We start from the raw sequence: 18,871 nt of genomic DNA, 5'->3' as shown, positions 1-18,871 counted from the left end.
CTTGTTCCAGGTATGCTGTATGACTTGTCAGGGCTAGCAAGTTAAGGTGTCTAAAGTCTTGTCCCTGGAATCTTTACTGAGTTGGAAATTTTCAAAAATCAGAGACAAAGGGACTAAAAATATCATTTTAACTTTACCAACTCCAAGTCATATCCTGGAATTTCCATGGTTGGAAAAAACTATCCAAATTGACTCCATTCATTGTTAAGTTATTCTTCAAATTCCAGCATGAAGGAATTTTACTAACTGCGCCCAGAAGAAAGTATTTTATCGTAGTGCTTGTCATAAAATTGAAAACTCTAATTTGTCGCTGAGTTAGCATCACAGAAATTGAAACTTAAGAGTTAAACTTTTGGACACATTGCTGCATGTTGAGAATGAGTAAGTGCAAGCCCATGGGGGCTTGGACACCACTGTGTTTGAACAGTAATGTGAAAACAGAGGGCTGCGATTCATGTCTTAGGCAATGGCAAACTATTTAAAATTAGCACCATCAAAACATGTTTTTGATTAGTTTATTTGGGCAAAAATGAAGTAGAAATCGCATGTCTGTGTTTTTAAAATCAAATTTGAAAATGTATAAAAATGCCATTTAACCGAGGATATGTGTCGCTCTTCAGTATTCATGGGTCCAAATTTCTGATATCCAAAATCAGAGAGGGAAAATAGCCTGTTCGAATTACTACATTTTATGCTCTGTGTTAGGCAGAATCTAATGCCAGGCAATAATTTAAAAATAAGGAAGTTCTCTTTCTTGTCTACAAAAGAAATAGCCTAAAGCTACTAATGCTTGGCAGAATCTGTGGTCAATGCAAATAATTCAGGGGAAAAGATGAAAAAGAAGGAGCTTTTTAGGCAGTTTTTAGGTTTCTGTTTTAAGAGTTTATCAAAACCATATGCAAGTGAGATAATCTGCTTTTTGAATAGGAATGAGAAAGGCAAGTAACTTGTGTAGACACGCCCCAACACAAAGAAAAAAATTGGAGGGTCAAGGGAATATGCTATAAATACAATGAACTAAAAGAGAAACTGTGCCTACAGAGTGCTGGTGACTTGTTGACATTGTTTGCTCTATCCTGCCTTTGCAAAATGTAAGAGAGGAAAAGAAATGTCCAGAAATTCTGTTTTGCATTTTCTAATGTGAGATGCTGCTGGTTGCGGGGCTAAGGCTGGAAACAATGGGCACAGACAAAGCAAGAGCTGTTCATTGTGCAGTTTGCATGAGAGTCAATTAAGTATGTTGCATGCCCTTAAGAAACTTTGGGGAGATTGCATGCTTGCCTTGGAATTCAGAGAACCTACTCCCAGTGTTGTAGTAAACAGTGCAGCTTTCCATCATCTTGAGCACCTCCTGTAACTGAATCAGCATTATTCTCTATTTACAGATAAGGATACAATTACTTCTCCTGTCTTCTCAAGATGTCCTTTGGACCACTATGAGTTATTACATTAAAATACTTTTGTAGTGTGTATGTCTGGGTAAGAATAACATGCTGGATAAATAGCACTTTGATAAAATATCAGTATTCCAAGCATATCTCTTGGGGTTCTGGCAGGAATGGGATAATTTGAGGAAAATTTAATGAAAGGACTATTTACAAAGATCTGGCTGACTTCAAGAGATGGAGAAGTGCCATCTTCAGCTCTAGGACTGAAGGAGCAAGGGAGCAAGCAGCTACTGGACTCCAGAGACTGTTATGCTTTTAGCTATAGGAGAAAGCAGCCAAACTTGATCGAGGCCTGAGGGGGATTGGGAACGTCACTCTGTTTCATTACCGCAATCTTCTAGGGTAATGTATATTGGCTGAGCCTGAAAGGAGACCTCCATAAAGGTCACTTTCCCATGCCCAAGATGGTGAAGAAGGGTGGAAAGCAGATTTTGAGGGGCAGTTGGAGAATATTCAGTGTACTATCTCTCATCCAGAGAAGCATTAAATAAAAAGTATGATTGGGGAAGGAAAAGGGGAAGGGGAAAACATGGCTGAGCACTTTTCATGAATTCTTTTATGCACCATGAGAGGCTGATTATTATCTCTATTTAACAGAGAGGAATATTGAGTTCTGATAGGATTAACAATTTGTTCATGGTCACGAAACTATTAACTGTGAGAATAAGATGAGAAACCAGACCTGCCTGACTTCAATTTATAAGGGGAATCAAACGTGTCAACATATGTGCATCTTAGGTAGTGAGATGTTGTATACCCTGGTGGCGGAGGCTATGAAAAATTCTGTAATTGATGGACATCCATGAGGTTGTTTAGATCAGCAAAGTTCTCCACCATGATGCTTCACTCATATTCTCAAAGAACTCATAGACACTTAACCCAGGCACGCTATTTTCAACAGAGTTACAAAGCTGTTTTAATTCCAAGAATGAGAATTTTAATTCCAAGAATTCCAAGAATTCACAGAATGACACATCACAAGTGTTTAAACTTACACCCTCATGAGATATATATAATATTTATGTATGATTCTCATTATTTATATAGATATATAAATATATATAATTTTTATTTATATATATATAATATTTATATATGTATATAAATAATGAGAATCATACATACCAATGTTCTCTGATTCTGAGCAAGTTGCAGAAATTTATCCACTGAAGAAAGTTGAGCAGTCTCATGTGTAGGCCTCACCCCATCAACTTCCTTGAAAAAAGTTGCTCTCTTCCTTGGAAAATTATCTCATTCTTCCTCTAATTATTAGATGCTCCACGTCAAAGTCCAAAGAATGGCTTTAATTGGTGATGACCTTAGAATGTACACAGTGGTGCCTAAACTTTACAAGGTCATGTTCTATCTCAATAAATGTCACAGAAGTAAAACAGTTTTCCAATCTTTCCTATTGAAAATTGGCCCCCCTAATGAAGATATTCTGAGTTAGGACAATATATATATCTGCAGGAGAATAGTCATGCTGGCATCTCAGCAAGCATGCTAATGATGAGATTTTGTTGTTGTTGCAGAAGTTTGCATATTTGTTTATTTTCCCCTCCACAGTTTCTCACAGTGATCCAAACATGAATGGTTGTTACATTTCTATTTTTTCTTTCTGTTTTTGTTTTTAACATAGGTATAAGCTACTGAGTTATAATGTGATATAATCAACTCCTGAAATAACCATTGTCTTGAAAGTTATTATTGTGTTACTATAGATGTTTCCAAATAATCATGATTGGCAAATTGAGTGCTCTTTGACTTGGAAGCCCTGATATAAAAGTGGTGCCAAGATCTAATAAAGCACATAAGAGCTCATAGCTCTTTCTGGACCCAGCTCACTGATGGGGTAGATTAGATTTCCCTGGCCGTTCTTGTGCCTTGCCTGCTATTCAAATGGTTCAGGAACTCCTTGCAAACCTTTTGTAGACAGATGATTTAATTAGCTCTTAGGAGCCACCCCCTCCAAACAAACAAACCAACAAAAAAGCAAAATAAACACAGGACTCCAACCTCAGAAGTGGCCAAGTAAGTGACTCATCATCAATTAAAATTGAATATTTATGGAGTCAGACGTGTGAGGATGTGGGAATTAGCTTTCATCTGGGGAGTTATCTTTCTCTTGGGCAAGAGGTTTCACACACATTCAATAGGAATACTCTGGGATGGTCACACTAAATTTTATTACAGGCTTTTAGTACTACAGGGGGATACCTTATGATATACAATTAAGTAAATATGCAGGACACAGAAAAGCATAGTATCACTGTAATCAGATATCTGACAATTGTTCAAAAACGGTAAAATCTGAAATAATTGCAATATCTATCAATATGTGAATGCTTAAGTTTCTCATGGTACATTCATACGATGAAAACTGTGCATAAATTAGAAGTAATGAACTGACAAGAAAGGATCTCAAAAATATCCATTGGTTGAAAAAAGAAAGTTCCAGAACAATGCCTATGTCATGATCACATTTGTGTTCTTACATAGATAAAGGTCTTGGAAGTATGCACAACAAAATGTCAGCAGTGTTTATCTCTAAAGAGAGGTGTGGAGGTATAGAGAAGTAACTTTCAAAATAACTGTAAAAGTATCTAAACAAATTTTGAATCTTTAGCAAAGACATTTGTTTATTAGCGAGACAAACAAAGGGACAGATAACCTATAGAAAACACTGAAAATATATCAAGAGAAAAACACTAATATTCTAGCACTTTATATGGGATGATTTTATGTTTCACCTCCTTTCTCTTATTTTCCCAAAGTATTTATTATTGTTCACAATAGAGATGATGTGATTAAACAATTAAAATATAAATGTAGTTGAACAGCACCTTAGGATTTAGACAATTGACTCTATTAGTTCTGTTTGGTGTTTTATTCCTCTGAGTTGGTTCTAACAATGCATTTATGTGCTTCATCTTTCTAATGTATTTTTTTCTTTTTTGGAGGCAGTAAGCATTTATTGAGCCCCTATTACATACTAGTTACTGAGCCAGACAAAAGAGATACAAAGATGAATAAGACAAAAGTTGGTTTCAAGGAGCAGCAAGTTGAGTGCTGGATGATCATATAAACAATTAATTGTAATTTTTGATGAAGACTATGGGTGAGGTGTGGCCCTCTAGATTGCCTAACAACAGCTATTATTTTTTTATATTCATTTTATTGAGATATATTCACATACCTCGCAGTTATACAAAACAAATTATACATTCAATTGTTCACAGTACCATTACATAGTTGTACATTCATCACCAAAATAAATCGCTGACACCTTCATTACCACACACACAAAAATAAAAAGAATAATAATTAAAGTGAAAAAGAGCAATTAAAGTAGAAAAGAACACTGGGTGCTTTTGTCTGTCTGTCTGTTTGTTTTCTTCCCCCATTTTTCTATTCATCCACCCATAAACTAGACAAAGGGAAGTGTGGTCCTTATGGCTTTCCCAATCCCATTGTCAATCCTCATAAGCTACATTTTTATACAATCGTCTTCAAGATTCACGGGTTCTGGGTTGTAGTTTGATAGTTTCAGGTTCTAATGTATTTTTGAGCTTCAGAATAATTTATCATTGACCTCCGTGTCTTCAAGCTATTTGTGTGTTTATTCTCTTGTAGGGGAATTGGGGTCTGTGATAAATTGCAGGATTTTTCACTTGCAGGGTTTTCCTGGGTAGATGAAACTGTATTATGATTTATACTTTATTTCAGTATGCAAGCCTGTGATATGCAGTTTAATTTCTAACATTTTTGCAAGTTCTTTTTTATATATTATGAAATATATGTAAAATGCACTTTTGTAAGTTATTCACTAACATCTATGACTACAGTCTTTCTCAATGCTGGCATCACAGATATATAGCAGTTAAATATCAAAAGAAAAAAGAAAAACTGATCCAAGTGGGGGTTTGATGAATGTACATGTGTGTGTGTTTGTGTGTACTTGTGCATGATTCACACATTCATTGCTGAGTGGGATCTCTGCCTGAAAGTCATTCTCTCATTTTCCCTCCTCAGCTATTATAAAAACTGCCCTTCCCAACATGGACAGAGAAGCCAAGGAGGAGTATCTGGTTGTGATTCAAGCCAAAGATATGGGTGGGCACTCCGGTGGCCTGTCGGGGACGACGACACTTACAGTCACCCTTACTGATGTTAATGACAATCCTCCAAAATTTGCACAGAGTAAGTAAATTTCCTACACTGGTTGAGAATCTAAGTATGATGTTTTAGTTTGATGTTTTTGCATAGGAAAAAAAAATCTGATAGGAACCAATGAGTGCTATGTGGCACAAATTTATCCCCATTTTATGGATTTCACAGATGTTGAAAGAAATTTTCAAATACCAAGCGACTAGTAATAGTATAAGCCGTGGTGCTGGGAATTAGAATCAGTGTGTCTGATTGCAAAATGTGTGCTCATTTCTGTCATCTGCAGTATCTTTCATTAAGAAAATTTTTGAGAATGACGAAAACGCCATTCAGATGTTGCTCGATCATCAGTCCCACTTTCTGTGTTAAGGAACCCAAATTTCTGCTATGTGAGTGGGAAGGCAAATACGTAGCATATTAGTGGCAAAACAGATGACCCTTCCTGATTGGGGTAGACATCAGTGATGGCTCATTTTAATCTTCCCTGTCAAAGCCATTGTTCTGGTTTGCTAATGCTGCCGGAATGCAAAACACCAAAAACGGATTGGCTTTTATAAAGGGGGTTTATTTGATTACAAAATTACAGTCTTAAGGCCATAAAGTGTCCAAGATAACACTTCAACAATTGGGTACTTTCACTGGAGGATGGCCAATGGCATCTGGAAAACCTCTGTTAGCTGGGAAGGCACGTGGCTGGCATCTGTTCTAAGTTCTGGTTTCAAAATGGCTTTCTTCCAGCACGTTCCTCTCTAGGCTGAAGGTCCTCTTCAAAATGTCACTCTCAGTTGCTCTTAGAGCATTTGTCCTCTCTTAGGTTCCCCAGAGCAAGAGTCTGCTTTCAACAGCCGTCTTCAAACTGTCTCTCATCTGCAGCTTCTTTCTTAGCTCCTGTGCATTCTTCAAAGTGTCCCTCTTGGCTGTAGCAAGCTGGCTCCTTCTATCTGAGCTTATGTAGTGCTCTAGTAAACCCATCAAGGTCCATGCTGAATGGGCAGGGCCACACCTCCATGGAAATCATCCAATCAGAGTTATCGCCTACAGTTGGGCATGTTGCATCTCCATGGAAACACTCAAAGAATTACAATCTAATCAACACCAACATGCCCACCCACACAATACTGCATCAAAGTTAATGGCATTTTGGGGGACATAATACATTCAAACTGGCACAGCCATCCTCTACCTCAGACCCTTCCCAACACAGCATTCTAGACAGTCACCATCAATGAGTGAGACAATCATTCGTTACCAACTTTCTTGTGCTCTTCTAGAAACAGTTTCTTTCCTTCTGAGCAATTATACAAGTAATCTTGCACAGAGAGATGATTGGGGAAGGCTTTTCTGACACGAGGACTCTTTTTTTTTTTTGAGTTTCTAATGTCATTTTTTTTTCTAAATTTAGTTTTATTGAAATATATTCACATACCATACAATCAGCCATGGTATACAATCAACTGTTCACAGTACGATCATATAGTTATGCATTCATCACTACAATCTATTTCTGAACATTTTCCTTACATCAGAAAGAATAAGAATAAGAATAAAAAGTAAAAGTAAAAAAAGAACACCCAAACCTTCCCCCCCATCCCACCCTATTTGTCATTTAGTTTTTGTCCCCATTTTTCTACTCATTCATCCGTGCACTAGACAAAGGGAGTGTGATCCACAAGGCCTTCACAATCACACTGTCACCCCTTGTAATCTACGTTATTATACAGTCATCTTCAGGAGTCCAGACTACTGGATTGGGGTTTGGTAGTTTCAGGTATTTACTTCTAGCTATTCCAATACATTAAAACTGAAGAGGTGTTATCTATATAGTGCATAAGAATGTCCACCAGAGTGACCTCTAGACTCCATTTGAAATCTCTCAGCCACTGAAACTATTTTGTCTCATTTTGCATCCCCCTTTTGGTCAAGAAGATATTCTCAATCCCATGATGTTGGGTCCAGATTCATCCTTAGGAGTCATGTCCTGCATTGCCAGGGAGATTTACACCCCTGGGAGTCGGGTCCCACGTAGGGGGGAGGGCAGCGAGTTCACCTGTCGAGATGGCTCAGTTAGAGAGAGAAAGGGCCACATCTGAGCAAAAAAGAGGTGCTCAAGGGGAGACCCTTAGGCACAATTATATGCAAGTTTAGCCTCTCCTTTACAGTAACGAGCTTCATAAGGGCAAGTTCCTCGATAGAGGGCTTGGCACATCAAACCGCCAGTCCCAATATTTGTGACAACATCAACACCAGTCCAGGTGAGGAAGTCCAACACTTCTACATCTTCCCCCAGCAACTTGGGGTGGGGGTGGGAGGCTATAAATATATTTTTTGTTTTCTGCCCAAATTACTTTAGGGTGCCAACACAAGGACTCTTAAACTGTGATATGAAGGATGATAGGAATTAGCTGCGACAAGATGAAGGCAGGAGTGTGCTGCTGGTATTGCAGCTGGAGAAAACAGGATCTCAAAAGTCTTGTGGAAGGAGGGGCTATGAAAAGAATGCCACTGAAGCTGGAGCACAAGGGCAAGGGGTAGGGATAGAGTGTGAAAAAAAAGGGCTAGAGAGTTAGGGGAGGCAGGAGCTAGCCATACTTGGATGTGAAGGCCATTTTAGCTGCTGTTATCATGTCTTAAGCTCAAGTCATTAAAATCTTTAAAATTGTAGATTGAGTGATTGTATTTGGCCCAAGAGAAATTGGGGAAAATATAATCTGCCTTTTCCCAATGTCTTCTCTGCATGGAAACTAGTTAAAAGGTGCTTGATACTAGTCACGTAAAATTCATGGTAGCCCTGACAAGCAAGGGAGGGGAAAAAAGTTGTGTAGTTATGATAGATATTCCCAAGTTCACAATGATGAAATCTAAGGACAGATTGCTTTTGAGTTGAGGAAGGTGGGTGATATTTCTGACATAAGAGAGTCCATGCATTCTGCTACTATTGGCTCAGATAGGAAATACCATAATAGAACCACTGTTTTCAAGAGAGAAAGGACAGAGGAGAGAGAAAGAGAAGTGTGAGGGCTTGAAAATGACACATTTAAAGTTCCTTTCAAATTTTATCTATAGAAATCTGAAGGTAGAAAGAAGAAAGAAGATGGATTTTCAGTAAGAATATTTAGAATTTCCATATCTGGCCACTCACAAATCTGACAAAAATACAACACTTTTCTACAAAATTATTGAATTTTTTTCTCCTATCCTTTCCCCCACTCTTATTTCCTGAATTGCCGCTAACATAATGCTCTAATATGCAACTCTTCTTTCCCAGAAAGGATTGTTTCAATTCAACAGTGGCAGATGAGTTTCAAAAGTGTTTCCTTTCTTAGAGGTAATAACCATTAACTATGATCACACTGATAGAGAGGAGGAGAGAGAGCAGAATAGGAGTGGATTCAGAAGATTTCCATTTGCTGGGTCTCCCAAGACCCTCTGAGGTAGGGCTGGCAGCAAGGTGAGGCCACTTGCGGCTTATTTCATTAAAAGCAGACCTAAAAGAATCATTTCGGAATTTACCTTGAATATAAAATTTGAAGGGAATGGAATCATTAGATCAATTATGAGAGAATGGGGAGACGTGTTCAACATGATGATTTTCAGTGCCTACCTTATGGCAAATCTTTTTGAAAACAATCTTGGCCCCCAGCCCCCTAATTTCATGATTCTAAGAGACATTTTCATTTATCCGTTTTTAGCTTCATTTCATCAAGTCAGAGTGTATTAGTGCTAAAAGAAACCTCGCCCATCATCTGAACCAATCTTGTTATAGTGGGTAAAATGAACCTTGGTTTATCCAAGGGATTCAGTGATTGAGTTCAAACTAGAATTTAGTAGTGCTTTCCAAATTTTATTTATCCTTTTTGGGTTTACAGTTCTTTGAATGTTTATTTATTTATTTTCTCTTTTTGTTATTACACTGAAGGTAAAACCTCCTGGTTGTCTGAGTTTGGGCACCCAGAAACAGATGCTAAGATGAGAATTTGAGTATAAGTAGTTTGTCTTGGGAGTGATCCCAAGAAACACCAGTGGGGAGATGGGGAAGTAAGATAAGGAAAGATAGTCAATAAAGTGTGCATTATTAAGCCTGCTACCATGTGCATGCCTGGAGATTTATCCCATGGGGGAAACTCTGGAAAACTGTAAAGAAGCTCCAAGTTATCCTACCAGAGAGGTGAGGGTGCTGTGATTTTAAATACCAAGGCCTTTGGGTCTCTGAGGGCTGCCTCCATTAGGGCGTTAATTCTCTGGCAGTCTGGCCTGACAAAATGGGTTCTGAAGGCCAGAGAGAAAACCCTCAAGCAAAGAGATGCACGCATTGGCAATTGGAAGTAGGCAGCTGTGCAGTGAAGTGGCAATCGCCAGGGTTGTGGTTGGGGCACCAACAGTATCTCTGAAAGCAATGAGAGTGACCCTAAGAGATTTGAATACAAAATGAAATTAAGGCCACTAATTAGACACATTTATTGCCCCCAAAAGGAGAATGAATATACACTATGATTGCATTTTGCTTAGGGAGTTTTGAAGGTAGGGTTTTTGGTCTTCAGAGCAATGAAAACTTCAGTAACAAGAGGAGTATTCTGTGTGTCTGACCAGCTTGCTCCAGGGCATAGCAGAAGTGTAGTAATTGGATTTTTATCAAAAATGGTCTACAAGTCTGTAAATATCAAGGTGAGTTCAAAAGTGAATTCTGGTGTGTTATACATTACATCTTTGTATGCTGAAATTAGCTTAATACTTTATGTTGGGCAAAAATGAATATCCCCACAGGCAGCCAATGTGATTATCTAGCAAATTGCAAAGAGCATTCACATAGATTTACTAATATACTGATTTAACTCTGTTCCAAATATATACCTGGTAAACATATGGCTGAATAAATTCCATATCTCAGAATAGTCTCAACGAGAGATCAGTACTTCTTCCTGGGAACTAGTTGTCTCTGACTCATTTAAAAAAGCATACATTCTACAAAGGCAAAGCATATTTTTGTTGATTTTATCACTGTATTGCCAGCATCTCCAAGAGTGCCCATAACAAAGGAGGTGCTCAATAAATATTTGTTGAATGAATGAATGAATGGATTTTGTGCAATGCTTAGTATCTCTCCTCTTTTTTAAGGTCTGTATCACTTCTCAGTACCAGAAGATGTGGTTCTAGGCACTGCCATAGGAAGGGTGAAGGCCAATGATCAGGATATCGGTGAAAATGCACAGTCATCATATGATATCATTGATGGAGATGGAACAGCGCTCTTTGAAATCACTTCTGATGCCCAGTCCCAGGATGGTATTATAAGACTAAGAAAGGTAAACTAAAAAGATTTTAGTCTTCATCAGAATACTTCTTTGAAACTTATTTTTGAAGTTTATAGGGGTTGGCTGGACTTACTGACATATAGAATCTTAGAGCTATTGGAATTCAGCTTCCTTGGCTGAGAGATAGAATGTGTCACTTCTTGTTCTCTCTGTGCACCTCATATTTCAGCTAAAGATCTAGTGAATGGTTACCATGGTTGCTGCTAGCTTCCCATCCCAAGCACCCAGCTGGCTCCTCCCCTCATCTCTGCTTTTATGCTTTTCCCTAAAGCATAGGAATTTGCTCAGCACTTGTAAGGGCCATCCAGTTATGTGGAGAAATCAATGCTTTGAATGCAACCCTTAAACAACAGGGGACAAAGAGTGGTGGACATTCCTGTTCTTTGACGGGACAATTCTGAGGCATGTTGTCTATGGTTATCTAAAAGGATTCCCAGAGGGAATGACTATCAGTTAACCACGGCAATGTCAAGTTCAATTGGCTTTCAATCCTTCCCTGTCTAACTCTTCCCCTTTCTGTGTTTCTGCTTCCTGGACTATCTTCCCAAACACATTACAGATTTCCAAGTTCTTATTGCAGACTGTGCTTTCAGGGAAACTCAAAGACCAACAAGGTAGACAGATTCAGTTCTCCAGGCTAGCTATGGAGCACAAAGGACAGAGCCAACCTTGCTACCACCAGATACTCCAAACCATGGCTTGTAGGTTAAGGCATTCCTGGAAATGAAGCTCATCAGTTCTTTGCTCCTGGGTGTGGGGCTACCATTGGAGAAACAAACATCTCCATAATTAGCAGAAATAATTGCTCCTGCCAGCAACCAATTATTTGTCGTAGACATGACAAATTCTGCACAACAGCTTCCATTTGTATTCATCGTCGTGTAATCTACATTCATAAGAAATGTGTAGAACACAGCTCATTATTTTATGAGCACAAGGTGTTTGCAAGGAAGGATGCTCTTTTATCCCTCTATGATTACTTTGTTCAATACTGTCTTGCCATAAAGTAGGGCAAGCAAATCTTTACATGGATTTGCTTGTTCATGAATAGGAGAATAGATGGTGGTCTGCAAGACTGGGAGCCAATAATTTTTACTTCTGTCTTGGTCAGCGTTGCATTGTCCTAACTCCAAGTTTGCTTTCTGATTCTGTCTCTCATGGGATCTACTTCCTATGGTCCTGCTCCTTACAATCCCCAATTGTAGAAGTATTCACAAGGGGAATCTGGAATTTCTTGGATATAATTTTGTATACAAAATAAGGGTTAAAAATCCATTTTGTAAAAAACAAAATGTATGTATTTATTTTTGACTCTCTAGTTGGGCAACAAGATCTTCATACTAGGATGCTGGTTTGAGTTTAGGATTAAGACTTGCAAAGTATTTAAAAATTCATGTTTGGAAGAGATTTTGTACAGTTGTATTTGAGTCAATTATTGAACAACCCAGAGCCACATTTTCTTTGGGCAATGATTCCTAAAGTCATTTTTTATTGTTTTTATTAACTGCTATCTTTTCTTTACACAAGGTACTTTTATAAACTATGCAATTAGCTTTTGCTGTATTTTTATACACTGTTATTATTTCATTCTTTGTTGTTAGTAAACACTGATGAAGCATATACTTTATTAGTGTGGCTATGTATCTTGACACCAAGGAATAAATGTGTTTTACTCTAGCAAACAGTGTGTAGGGAGTCATATTTATATAATTCATAGACCCTCTTCACTCTGATAAAATCTTAGGGACATCAGGATGCATTTGGGTACATTGTCTTTCTGCTGAGCTAAGAATTAAGCAGAACATAATTTCTTATACTTAACTGTGTTTGTGAAGAATTTGAAATTCCAAAATTGTTACAGTGGTGGTGATTCTCAAATTGTGAATATGCTGATTTTGAATCATCTATTCATGGGTACAAGTGCCTAGCAATTTCAGAATAGACAGGGAAGTGAGTGCCTGTCTTGTTTACTAGAAAATATTGCAAAAAAGGCCAAGTCCCATTCGAATTGAAATCAAATATAAAAATCAACAGCAATTTTCAAAGTAAGAATATATATTTAAGCTTACATAGGGGTTCTGAAAGTGTTCACTAATGCCAGTTCATATTACAGTTTCTTATTTTGTAAATCTGCATTGCAGATTTAATGTTCTGTTTTTTGAAAAAATTGTAATGCAAACCTAAACTATCTCTCTGAGCCTTGACAGATTTGCATCCTTCAAATCTGAAACGTTGTAAGTTTCCCAGAATTGGACTGTAAGGATTATGATGCAGATGGGTTTCTGATTATTTAAGGGGACTGCCGTCTTTTACTTAGCTCTGTTTACCTTAGGTCACTAACTAAAGTCTCTGGGACTTTTAAGGAATGAAATTTTAATATATTAGAAATATTGTCAGTAATGGTGCAATGAGGTAATTTCAAAATGCTTTTTTCACGGTTGGAGGGGGACAGCTAGACCCGGTTATCTATTTATACTCTTTTCACTCTTCCTTCTTCTAAATATGAATACAAGTAGATAGGTATCTGCTTAGATATTCTTATATGCCCACCTGATTCCTGATACAGTACTCATAATAGAGACTGTCTAGGAGTGCCCTAAAAAATAAACCTCATTTTAGCCACATGATCAGTAGAGCAGCAATGCTTTGGAAGTAAAATAAAAAAACACTCTTTGTTAGGATTAGTGCTAAAATATGTTTTATAATATCTCCTTGGACTAAGCAATGATTATTTCTAGTCCTTTACATTTCACACACTGTTGCAGAAATGATAATATATTCTTCCCAGATAGCGGTTGTGTTCGATGTTGCCTTATCTCCTACCAGCAGAGACTCGATTAACTGGCTGATTAGCATGCAGGTCATGCCATCAGTAGTAAAATTTTATTACGACTCTGAAGTGAAATTTTGATGGCACAATTCATGACTGTGAATATTTTGTGAATTCCAAGTGAAATGAGCAAAACAAAACAGAACAATAGGAGATTAGATTCACTGAGCTTGTATAATAAACAGATATCAATAAATGCCTGTAAAATTTACAGGTTGGATCTAGAGGAATGGAGAGTGAGCCCATTAAGACTCACAAATGGGCTTAAATGCACATAACTTTCATCCATCAGCATTATACTCATTTGTTCTTGCTACTGTGGTTATTAGTGGGAAACATTCATCTTTGTCATTTCTTAACAGCCTCTGGACTTTGAGACCAAAAAATCCTATACACTGAAGGTAGAGGCAGCCAATGTCCATATTGACCCACGTTTCAGCAGCAGGGGGCCCTTTAAAGATACGGCGACAGTTAAAATCGTGGTCGAGGATGCTGATGAACCGCCCATCTTCTCTTCGCCAACTTACCTCCTGGAAGTTCATGAAAATGCCGCTCTAAACTCCGTGATTGGGCAAGTGACCGCTCGTGACCCTGATATTACTTCCAGTCCTATAAGGTATTTCTCCTTTAAAAGGAAACTGACTAGCTCCAGCAACAAGTAAATCAAGACAAAATGCAATCATGTATACCTTCTGTGTGGCTGTCTTTGGAGCTGTGCTCAGGTGACAGAAGAATTTTGGTCACCTATAAAATGTTGTGTTTGTCTGCGTGTATGTGCACCTGCTGAGAGCCACATACAATGTCCAGAACTAGGGATCTCAGGATGAATATAACTCTAGTTCTCGGAGTGCTCAATGAAAATGCAAAATTAGTAATACTTGGCAGTGCATTAGCATATATTTTTTATTTTATATTTTTGCTTGTTTGTGCATTTGTGTTTTTGTTTTGTTTTGCTCTAGCATTGGGAAGGCCTTGCTGGTTTGTCTTCTTTCTATTTTGACAGTTAATATATACCATATACTAACATATACATGTAAGTTAGAGTCATGAGACCACTGTGTCAATGCATTCAGAGGCTTCTCTCTTATTTCTGTATTTGGTTTGGTGTTTGGCTTTGAACATATTATCACCTCTTGGGCATTTCTGATAGTAAGCATACATAGATTGGTACCTTTTTGACAAAATTTTTATCTTCCAATTCAAAAGTACTTTTTTGTTTATGCTTTCCTTGCTCAGATTCTTCCCCAGCCTGTATTAAAGTTTTTTCTGTCCTTTTTAGAAATGAGGCTCACTTCTTCATTTTTATTTTCTGTTGAACTCTACATATCTTTTTGCTTTCGCGAGCCATCCAAATGACAGTACAGGTACTCACGCTAAATAGCTTTCTTCCTGAAGAACGCTGAAAATCTATAACTCGCACACTGGTCTCCAAGGGTGAAGGGTTGGCTAATGATGTGTTTGAGAATAGATTTCAAATATTGTCTTATAAATGGTTGTTTTAAAAAAGAAAGAAGAACTAGATGGAGGAATACACTTTTAAAGAATTGTCCAGTTAATCTGTGAATTAGATGTCAGCTCAAATCCAACTGAAACTTCTAAGACACTGGTATCTAGGGAAGATGTCCTTCCAATTGCTTTATCAGGCCAATTCTAGATAATTGAGATTTCTGGAGGTTTTATTTAGTCCTCTCTCCCTCTTTTTTTTTTTTTTTTTTTGGTATTAAATTCCCATTATTCCCAAGGGTGCCGAATCTTTGAGGCTGAGAGTGAAACCTAGCAAAACAGTCAGTGCCCCACTTAATTTGAGCTTGAATGAAAAAAAAATTCTATTCAACAAACCGTTTCTAAAATCAGGGCAATAGATAAAGATCCATCCCATGGGGGTACAAACAAAGACTACCACAGAAGAACTCAACCTTTAAGAAGATAAAACCTCTATCTAAGAAGATAAAACTTTCATCCGGGGTGGTCAATTGGCCATTTTCAGTACTAAGGGAATTAAACATGCTATGGAGGTATAGAATGCCCCTTATTTGCCTAAAAGAATTGCATCTATCAAAGATTCAAATGTTGCATACAAGGGGAGGAAGTATCCAAAAAACAAATTAATGTGGGTATCCATTTCCTTAATGAATCATGAAGTTGTGCAATGGCTCTATACTGGAATGCTGATATAAATAAATGGCAGTGATATTTGTTGAATGAGTCTGGCCCGTTTTCATGTTACTCCATTTCCTCTGAAAGGAACGCAGAAAGGAGTAATTGCTGCTTTTCTTTCAACTGTAAGATGAGACTGAATGTGAAAGGAGTAAGCAAGATTGGTCCAACTGAGACACCTGTCATGGGGCCGATTTTAGCGCATGATTTGGCGAGGTTCTACTCTTGCCAGCAAGGCGCACACAGGAACTAAGGAGTAGGCCAAGTCAAGGGCCCTTAAGGAAAATATTGGGGCAATCACATTAAACTCCAGACACTAAATCCACAGTAACAGCAGGGATAGATTTCATGTTGCAGTGACATGCTCTTAACCAGACAGAAAGGAGTTTTAACAAATTTCGCACGCCGTAGTGAAAATAACCTCAAGTTGGCAGAGCTGGGTTTAAACCCAGGTCTATCATTCCCCCATGTTCAGGCACAATCTATAATCGGTCCATTTTATTAATGTAGAAATGGAGATTTAGAGGTAATAATTGAAGTTCATAGGGTGGTAAGTGATGATTATCACTGTGGCTGATTATTATTATTGCTATTTTCATTTTTAGTATTGTCACTAGTATGAAAAGTGTGTCTAGAATAAGCTTGAGGCTGCTAAGGATCAACTGTCCAGCTGGAGTCATTTAGATTTCAAGAAAAATAAAGGGAATCTAAGGCTATATGACCAGGAAAAGATGGACAGATAAAATACCATTTGATGAGATGGACAAATCTGTACTTCTGAGAAATGTCAGGCAAGTACTAGTTCCTTGGAATCTACAGTCCCACCCAAAGAAGCTGTGACTACTATTAAAAAGCATTTGTAACTGGGCTATTGTACATCAGTGAAAAGGAAGGTAGATCCACTACCTTTCTATTGGAGGTGGATTGGCTCCATGGAATGAGGACTTAAGAATCACTAACTTCATTTTTCAGCATCTCTTCTGCATTTCCACAGGGTTTTTTTTTACCCCCTTGTGGATTATAGAGAGCAGCTTTCCTCTCTCTATGCACAATTGGTTAACTTGAGTATAAAATTACATTTCCAGACTAGCCAGAGCAATACATAGTTCCTTATGAGTCTAACAGACAGATTTAGAGCCATCTAACCTTTTTAAATACAACTGGAGGACATGGTTATTCAGGGAATTACTGGGAAACAGCTATGCACTATTGTCTCTTTAGGAATGCTGTACTTTGTAAGCTGACAAGAATATATCAATCTTTTAGGGAAATGTTTACTTTGCCATCCAACAAGAAATAGGCACTTATCATGGCATCTGCCACGTCAAAAACAGGCAGTCATTTACTGGTTGGCCAACCTCTTGTGAGACTCAACTTTTTAACAGCATGTTGGCAAGCTGCAAACATTTGTTTTTAAAGCATTTAGACAGATAGTTACATGTAAATTTATATTTGTTTCTATATATTCCATTCCAGGGAAAACAGTGATATAAAGGAAAAAATTATGATCACCCTCTCCTTTCCAAGAACATTAATTAGGCATTTGCTACTTTATGGAAACTTATATCTCTCATAAATGAAAAAATGAAGTATAAATTATTTAAATGGTTGCATGTTTTAAGCTGGGGGGGTCAATGTTCAAATCCTGTCACTGCTGTCTCCCAGGCAGGCAACTAGTCTCTGGAATTCTCTGAACTTCAGTTTCCTCATCTGTATAATAAGATAATATTTTCTTCATCACATGGTCACTGAGATGGTTAAATGAGGATATTATATGATACATGTAGAAGCTAATATCTTTACCATTTGTTAAGAGGTAGACCACCCTCAATTCTGTGTCTTAAATGCAACTTAAGTATCCAGTACTTATTGAAAGGAGTTTCTTCTCCTAAAGGTGGCTTACTGTGTGTAGAAATCTTTTTTCTTTAAAAGTTATATGCTAAATAGTCTAAATAACCTTATCTAGCCTAATTTGCCTCTGTTGCTGCTGCAAATATTACTGCTACTGAGTGATTAATACTTTTCAGGGACCGTGTGAAATATGCTAGCTTACTTCGTTCTCCAACACATTTATCAGATAATAAGTATAGTTATTGTTCCCATTTTACAGATGAGGAAACAGGATGAAAAGAGGAACTTGTTCGATATCACACAAACAGTAAAGAGTGCAACTGAGGTATCTTTCTGATGATAAAATGTGTGATTTTTTCATTTATGCTACTTTTCTTTCCCTGTAACCTCTGTAATTCCAATGGTGTCTCTCCAAATTGGCATATCTTAGCAAGAAAAATTTTAGGTAAAATAATACACTACTTATACTCTAAATGGTCTCATCCAGTCAAGAATGCAGATCAGGAAAGAAGGAAAATAAGCCAAATCTGTGAAGATAACCATGGTTGAGCAAGGGTGTTCCTTGCTCATCCATTATGGCCTTTTGTATGGATTTTGTTACCATTGGCTGAAAAACAAACTGAATTGAGAGGAAATTGGAGGAAAATGTTATTTTTATTTGATGACTCTGTCATTGTGCTAAGTTCCTTTTATGTATTATTTCACTTAATTCTCACAAAACACAAAATGGAATACACAGTACTGTCTGGTTTAATGAAGAAGGAAGTAGAGGCTCTAAGAGAATGAGCTCCTTGTGCATGGCGATATGGCAGGTGGATGTGGAAGACAGGGTGTATATTCAAATCTATTCTTGCTCCAGAAAAATAACTGCTGAACACTAGGTTCTGGCATCTTGAATGAGTCTGAGGAGGATAGCAGCTAATGTTTCCTGAGCCCACACTTTGTGGCAGACACTCTTTAATGGTGTTATATGCACTAAATTATTCATATTCAAGGTAGGAAAAAGTCCTGGCACCTGATGGGCATTAAGAATGTTAATTCAGGGCTTCCATGTAAAGTTGCTATTGTCAGTATTTGGCCTGGAATGTTTTGTCCTCTCAATTTCTTTC

General features: G+C 37.7%; 1 protein-coding gene across 2 annotated transcripts in view; it reads left to right on the top strand.

Annotated features, from left to right (window-relative positions):
* Nucleotides 1-18,871, top strand: part of CDH8 (cadherin 8) — a 407,112-nt gene that overhangs the window by 217,636 nt on the left and 170,605 nt on the right. For both annotated transcript variants that reach the window (XM_037816314.1, XM_037816315.1), the window contains 3 exons: nt 5,481-5,648; nt 10,728-10,915; nt 14,117-14,370. In XM_037816314.1, coding sequence (XP_037672242.1) covers nt 5,481-5,648; nt 10,728-10,915; nt 14,117-14,370 — 610 coding nt within the window. The remainder of the gene's footprint in view (nt 1-5,480; nt 5,649-10,727; nt 10,916-14,116; nt 14,371-18,871) is intronic.

This window comes from Choloepus didactylus, chromosome 22 (genome assembly GCF_015220235.1).
Source record: "Choloepus didactylus isolate mChoDid1 chromosome 22, mChoDid1.pri, whole genome shotgun sequence".
Lineage (NCBI taxonomy): Eukaryota > Metazoa > Chordata > Mammalia > Pilosa > Megalonychidae > Choloepus > Choloepus didactylus.
Note: the sequence above shows the minus strand (reverse complement) of the source record. Positions and strands in the feature narration are given on the sequence as shown.